Source organism: Branchiostoma lanceolatum, chromosome 1, assembly GCF_035083965.1.
Source record: "Branchiostoma lanceolatum isolate klBraLanc5 chromosome 1, klBraLanc5.hap2, whole genome shotgun sequence".
NCBI lineage: Eukaryota > Metazoa > Chordata > Leptocardii > Amphioxiformes > Branchiostomatidae > Branchiostoma > Branchiostoma lanceolatum.
The window spans coordinates 33,094,493-33,102,014 of NC_089722.1; the positions used below are offsets into that span (position 1 = coordinate 33,094,493).

Below are 7,522 nucleotides of genomic sequence, written 5' to 3' on the forward strand. Positions count from 1 at the left end.
CGCTTCCGGGAGTGCCCAGGCCTAAATTTGGCAATACGTTCCAAAAATCAGTCACCAAACTTTTCCCTCTGGTGAACAGAAGCCTTTTTGGTGATGGTATTTTTTGCACCGAATGAATGCAGGTTATTGCTGCACGGAAAATTATTGGTGCCGGTGGTCTTTTCAGTTCTTACTTAGAACTAACATCAAAACCGTCTGACCGAATTCAAATCATTGTGTGCGCAAAGCAACCGTTGACGGCATCAGAAGTATGATAGGATTTGTACAAAATGTACGTTTGCAGATCTTGTGAAAATCCTACTACTTCTCATCAAATACTTGATTAATTACCTACTGACATAAGTGCTGCCCCAGAGCTCACAACATGGCAGCCACAATCTACAGCAGTACAGTCCAGATGTAGTAAAAGTTTAACTTTGAGTCAAATAAAACCCGTGTAAAGTCATACGTCATTGATGATGGCACTTGTGTCGATAAAAGGCATCTACCTGTAGAGTTACTGCACCGATCCAAGGGTTATATTTCAGTCTGGGCACTGATCAACGAACGGGAAAATACTCGCTGACTAGACAGAAAAAACATGACAAAGTAGAAAGCCCGACAAAAACGCCTAAAAACACGTCAAAAACCTGCCGGACCCACTCCTCTGCTTGGAGAGTAGGTGGGGCCAGGAACCTCTAGGTACGGTTAGGACTTTTACGTGCTGGAAGCCACATTCATTAGGCAATAAGAAGTAGCAATGCGGTAGGGTTTTGCTTGGAGGTCATTTTTTTTGGTTTCAGTTCAGTCGAGTTGGAAAGTCTGTGTGAAGTGCCTTCCTGGGGGACACACCAAACTGCCCCAGGGTGTGCGCAGCCAACAGTCGTAATTAGCGGAGGAGACAAAAAGCATATTTTACTTAACAATCAAAAGTCATTATACTGGAATTTGGGTTAGGCTGACGTGTCGTATGATTGTGAGTTGTTTTACCATATCTATCAGCCACAGGGTAAAACAAGACAAGCAACAAATGAATGACAGACAGGATTGCTAGTTCACCAACCAATCAGAAGTATCCATTATGGCTCATTTGCATGATTCCAGTGGAAAAGAGTATATATGGATGCTTCCTGTCTCCGTTTTTTATCGCTTCATTCCGAAATCTTCAGACGCAGGTCCGTAATCTACTGACAGGTAGGTACTGTTTCAATATTCCTCCAGCCAAATTTGGGAAAATAAGCACTGTGTGTAAGGGCAGCCGGTCTAGTAAATCTCATACACCAGGTACAAATATTTTCGCGATGTCACTTAGATTCGAACCGGGGTCTCCCAGTTACCAGGTCAAAGAATTAGGAGCTCAACTGTGAAGCTGCTACCAGATAAGCTACAGGGGCAGCTTTCAGCTCATATCTTACCTCACTGGCCCGCAAAAAGTCAGTTTAATAAATCGATGATTAGAGTGGCCAAAAGTTATACGTGATGAAGGTTCTATATCCGCACCATCCAGCTATTACTACAGAGAGTGGAATGTTTCCAGGACCAAGGCACTAACCGCATTCATGTATCCGTGACCTAGACTGTACCAGCCTCTGCGGGTCGCTGGGAAAATAGCAGAAATTGGCTAAATAGAGTCAACTGTATGAAGGGGGTCGGCTCTGGAGATAGGTTCCAATATTGCAACACTGCGGCTGCGAATGTTACCTTCCATGGCCGAAGTCCCCCGGCAAATGTTCCCCCTATAGCCGGCGCGGTTAGTCTGGTAGAGACTATCCGTGACCGTGGATTGTTGACTTCCATGGCAGTAGTTTTGCCCTCATGCAGGTATAGACAGACATCGTGGATTGTTGACTTCCACGGCAGTGGTTTTGCCCTCATTCACAGTGATTCAGGTATAGCCACACACCGTGGATTGTTGACTTCCACGGCAGTGGTTTTGCCCTCATCCAGGCATGGGCAATAGGCCCCGGAATTGTTGTTGGGCATTCAGAAGTGTAAAACGGCACAAAATAGAAAGCCCCGAAAAAACGCCTAGAAAGACGCCAAGAACACACTCCTCTGCTTAGAAGTGGAGCAAGGCACCGTAGTCACCCGACAATGGGACCCCCGCTATTACAGGAAACGCCCCCGTCAGCGCTGGACTATTCTTCCGGTAATCCCGAGCGGAGTTAGCCCTACCGCTACGTTCGCTCGTCGGCTTCGCCGACGTTACGGTCGGGTCCCTTCGGCCCCCGCTCGGGTGGAACTTCGGCACCAAACCGAGCGGGTGATCCCCGCGCAGTGTACTTCACTAGTTCATAACGAAATTTTCGGGTCACGATCGGAACTTCAGGTGTTAGTCAACGATAATACCTTGGCCTACCGCCTATGATCCAGGTATAGCCAGACATCGTGGATTTTTTACTTCCATGGCAGCTGATTTGCCCTCATCCAGCCCAAGTATAGCCAGACACCGTGCATTGTTGACTTCCACGGCAGTGGTTTTGTCCTCATCCAGGTATAGCCAGACACCGTGGATTTTTGCGATGTTACTTATACACAGTGGAATCATTTATTCATAAAGGACGGACTAGCTCCTGTGATTAGCATATATTCAAGTGCGGTATAATGGGCTCCAAGCCGTTCAGTTTCCCTTTCTTTGCAGGGGTGACGACGAATGGGACCTGTTCCGCGTTGAAATCCTATTATAGTATCAAACGTACGACGCGAGAGACACTTCCAAACAGGAGCGCAGTACCGATTCTCTTGCCGCCTTGAAGATTTTTTCAAGAGTTGATAGAAGGGGGGCGGTGAGATTTTTTTTTTTACCTTTAGGGAGGATCATGGAAACATTTCTTAACCCGACCCGCTAAATGCCGTACAGTCCCTTAGAATAAACCGGTTGCGTGGTGGTTTCCATACTAACTACAAATGTAGTAGGGACTAAATTCAAATCACTGCGTGCATAGCAAGTGTTGCCGACGATCACAAATGCACGATAAGATGCGTACAAGACGAGCATTGGCAAACACCTGGCAAAAATCTGACAACCTCTCGTTAATTTCTTGACTGATAACCAGTACCCATAATTGCTAACTGACATAATTGCTGCCCCAAAGCTACATGGTAATCTACAATCTACGGCAGTACAAACCATATGTTGCAAAAGTTTCACTTTGAATGAAAGGAGACCCGATTTTGTCTTAAAGTAAGTACGGAGAACGCCGCTACAAAGGCTTAAGTGCACTCCATCATATCATCATATCACAATGACTTAGAACATAAGAGATAGACTAGTAAAAGACTAATACACGAATGCGCATCTCTGCCATTATGTCGGAACGTGTCATCATGTTGGAATGTGCAATCATTTCCAAACGCAAAAACTTAGAAAGTTGACTACTATAAGACCACTACCCTACAACCAATCAGCAGTATGCATCATTGCTCATTTACATAACTTTGGTGTGAGAGCTCGGTGTGAGAGCTCTATTTTCTTCCCGTTGCCGATTCTTTGTCACTTTATTCCGCCAGGGTCTTGGGTACCCCTCTTGGGCCCGCAAATCACCTTGGGTAGGTGCCAAGCCAATTTTACCCTACAGGGACAGCATCATAAACATACATATATATCCAAGCATACATTCATTCAAGCAAGCATTTGTAAGCATATATTCAAGCGTGTTATAATGGGTCCGAGCCACTCAGTTTCCGGGCCAGACTGGAGGCCTACCCGCCATACCGCGCCCCCTCTCACACTATGCCCTTGACGGGGTTGTCTGTGTGTCAAAATATTTTTTTTTTTTGACAGACAAGGACGACTTGGCACTGCACTCAAGTTTTTATAACTTACATTAACAGTTAAAGGCACAGATAACAACATACCCATTCTTATCTTTATACACCTGGGCGAAGTGAGGAAACAGCACTGGCGTCGGGGAGATTCGAACTCGGGACTTCTTGGTTCCGAGTCGAACACCCTGCCGTTACGACACACGACCCCTTCAAAATAAGTTGAAGGTTTACCGAGTCAGTGCGGTTGAAAACGTCCCACTTAACATCACTGTTCCTTTTCCCCTCAGTCTGAGCTGCACCATGAAGCTGTTTGTCTGCACGCTAGTGACGATGGTTGTCATCGCAATGCTGATTGACGACTCCGATGCGTATCGTAAGCCATCGTGCCCGCCGAGTCGTTGCCCGTTTAATTGCGGCTTTGGCTACAAACGGCAAAGAATGGCCAATGGATGTATTAAGTGCGTGTGCAGCCCTTCGTGTAAGCATCCCCACTGTTGATTCTCAAAGTTACAATTTCGAGTAGTGGTTATTCTGTTTGTTTGTTTGCATGCTCGCATGTTTTCATGTTTACCCGGTAAACTGCCTGATGCCGTAAGAGGCCAGGTTTGTATTGTGCAAGCTTTGTTTCCGGATAGACTTCTTTGATATATTTGAATAAGATATGGAAGAAAAAGTTGAAAAGAAACAACAGCTTGGGTACAAGCTAAATGGAAAGCTGGTCGATTGGAAAATAACTGGAGTGATTTGGGATGGTTTTGAAATACAGTACTTCATTTCTGCAGAAAAGCAATTTTGGAAGGGCTCATTTTCCCCATGGGATGCCCTCGTAAAAGTCCATTCTTGTACCGCGTCAAAGTCAAGAAATGTCCATTCTGGACTACAACGATTCTGGCTGATAGTCACTTTGAGGGCAAAAGTAAGTCCGAAATGCTCCGGTTCAGGACGGGGTGTTTTTAGAACACTTCATTTTGCACGAGGGGGGATTATGAGTGAAATATGATGTTTTTGCTCGCAAATGTTGCTCGCTAGTATTCTATGTAATATTCATATACTTGGCATCTCATTCAGAAAACAAATACAGCGATAACATTTTAAAGCATCTACAAACGTTTTAAAGAGTTATGTTGATTCAACCCAGACGCTAAAGAAAATCAGTGGCATTTTCCCGTCTTTGTTCTTCTTTAATTGTAACTTAGTGTTATGGACCCCATGGCCCAGCACATGGGAAAAGAAGACAAAGAAGACCACCCTTAACATACATAGATGTCCTTAAAAGAGACACTGGCATACAAACTGATGGCATGGGGAAGGCTATGCAGGACAGGAGCTTCTGGGCGGCTACAGTGGTTCGGGTGACGGATGAGGGAGACTGGCACCCGACATAAGTCAAGTAAGTCAAGTAATTGTGGCTACATTAATATCTTTTCTCATGCCCGCCTTTCTATAGATTTTAAGCGAGGAGAAGGACTTGAGGAAGAGGAGAGGTCGCTCCAGGATGAACTGGATCAGAAGCTGGACGCTCGGGAGTTGGAGGGTCTGGAGGAGGAGGTGAGGTCGCTCCTGGATGGCCTGAAGGAGAAGCTGGACGCTCGGGAGTTGGAGGGTCTGGAGGAGGACTGTAAGAAATCTAACCTTTTGCTCCTTATTACCTTCATGACAAGTGTGGAGGTATTGTTTTGGCCAGGTGTTTTTTTAATGCCTCTGTCTCTTGCCATGGGTGTAACGTTACGGGAATTGTTTGTATTTGACTGTCCTTCACTCGAGACCTTCGTGTACAATACGAGATTGTTGATCTGTACACCCAAATGCGCAGGTAGGAAGTTGCTTCTACGTGTGCTAGGATTTCATTCCTGGCCTCACCACAGAATGACATTGTAGTTATACCATTCTTATTTTCCTATCACTAATAGTGATGTCCTTATTTACAGACGCCCGGAGGCGACGCTAGCTCCTGTAACCTGCAACCGACCGGACGACCTGAAGACCGGAGTGTTCAGTGGCGTCAAAAGGGCGGGATCAAACGTTAGGTTGATGAATGAAACTCGTGAAAAAATGTAGTCTTGTAATGTTCCTTATCCATGTTTTGTTTTCTCTCGTTGATGTTGAGTACTTCTAATATCGCTTGCCTCGCACAAGAGACAATACAATATAAACAATCTAAAAAAACAGTTCTTTGCTTAAATGTCGAACAGTGGATACACACCTTGATACCCTTAATACCTTTGAAGGACATAACAAGAATACTCTGTACATGGGAATTATTCAATAAAACCTACGGAAGAAAATTTGCGATTGAAATGGCCTTTGTTCGTATTTTTTTTAGAGTACAGCATACATGGAATAAATAACAAGCTTTTCTACATTTCTACATTACCACCCAGTATAGTGTAGTAGCAAAGCAATACGGTTTTATAACTTTTAGCTACCACATAGGAAAAATACGCAATAATTGTCCTGTAAAAGTCAGTCATGCCCTCATGCGGAGAGTTTATGTCTTGCAAGGATTGATAGCTGCGTAGGACCTGGCAGGGAGAACGCCACTAATGACGTCACGAGGCTCCGGTCCCCCCAGGCTACATCTCCAAGCAGATGTTAGATTCCGCAAAGTCGGAAAGTTTCGGAATCAGGGGTCCAAATCGAGGGCAAACTGCCAAACAAACAAAAATTGGGCAGTTAGACAACGTGACATTCCATCCGATTTGCTTAGACAAAAATACCCCTGCTGAAATGAATGAAACCCCTTGGACGATGATCATGGGGAATGGACAACAGTCGTTCTAGTTCTGTAAGGGATGTACAGTACTGAATTTTAATAGCGAGGAGTGAGTTAGTTATAAGGCATGGGAAAGCACGATAGCCATTCTTTAAGGGACTGTACAATATTGTATTTAACGGGATGGGAGATTGTTACAGGTTTGCGATAGCAAAACCTATTCTGTTTTTGCATCCAAGGATGGGGGCCGCCATGTTGGATGTGACCATTTTATTAGGAGGGGTGTTTTTTTGTCGCTAATGTTGGGTGTGACCATTTTTACTGGAGGGGTGTTTTTCTTGCTAGTTTTCTTTTTTTTGTGTTCTTGCTAATTTTTTTCTGGTTTTGGGTTAGGTGTGACCATTTTGACCGGAGGGGTGGTTTTTGCCACTAATGTTAGGTGTAAAAGATGAATGTTATTAGTGTGGTGGTGTTGTGACCTTGCCGTTGGCACAAATTGACACAAGGCCCACTGTACTAAAGGACGAGCAAGGTCCACTGAGCATCATGTTGTTGTGGTCTTGTCGAAAAGTAAGGGACGACAAGGTCCCCAACGATAGAGGGTTAATACAGATTTGTTATTCAATGTGATGTTGGATTAGAAAGGGTTGTAATCGATAATATTGGGGATAGTTTTTGTCGCCAATGTTGGTTCCCTATATTTTTCCTAGTTTTGGGTTAGGTGTGACCATTTTGACCGGAGGGGTGTTTTTTTGCCACTTATGTTAGGTGTAAGAGATGAATGTTATTAGTGTGGTGGTGTTGTGACCTTGCCGTTGGCACAAATGGACACAAGGCCCACTGTACTAAAGGACGAGCAAGGTCCACTGAGCATCATGTTGTTGTGGTCTTGTCGAAAAGTTAGGGACGACAAGATCCCCAACAGTAGAGGGTTAATAAAGATCAATGTGATGTTGGATTAGAAAGGGTTGTAATCGATAATATTGGGGGTAGTTTTTGTCGCTAATGTTGGTTCCCTATATCCTTGATTTTTCCTAGTTTTGGGTTAGGTGTGACCATTTT

The 7,522-nt window shown here is 44.5% G+C and overlaps 1 protein-coding gene across 1 annotated transcript; it reads left to right on the forward strand.

The window, feature by feature from the left end:
• The first annotated feature begins 1,064 nt into the window (after window positions 1-1,064).
• Window positions 1,065-6,032, forward strand: LOC136420445 (uncharacterized). Its single transcript, XM_066407381.1, has 4 exons — window positions 1,065-1,173; window positions 4,035-4,225; window positions 5,195-5,365; window positions 5,676-6,032. Exons 2-4 carry the CDS (start codon window positions 4,048-4,050, stop codon window positions 5,693-5,695), a joined length of 369 nt encoding a protein of 122 aa, XP_066263478.1. The 5' UTR covers window positions 1,065-1,173; window positions 4,035-4,047; the 3' UTR covers window positions 5,696-6,032.
• The last annotated feature ends 1,490 nt before the right edge of the window (window positions 6,033-7,522 follow it).

Excerpts from the sequence above, each read along its gene's own strand:
- LOC136420445 (XM_066407381.1), top strand. The coding sequence starts at position 4,048 with ATGAAGCTGTTTGTCTGCACGCTAGTGACGATGGTTGTCATCGCAATG. Across the intron at positions 4,226-5,194 it reads GTGCGTGTGCAGCCCTTCGT|ATTTTAAGCGAGGAGAAGGA; the intron begins GTAAGCATCCCC and ends GCCTTTCTATAG. Across the intron at positions 5,366-5,675 it reads GGAGGGTCTGGAGGAGGACT|ACGCCCGGAGGCGACGCTAG; the intron begins GTAAGAAATCTA and ends CCTTATTTACAG.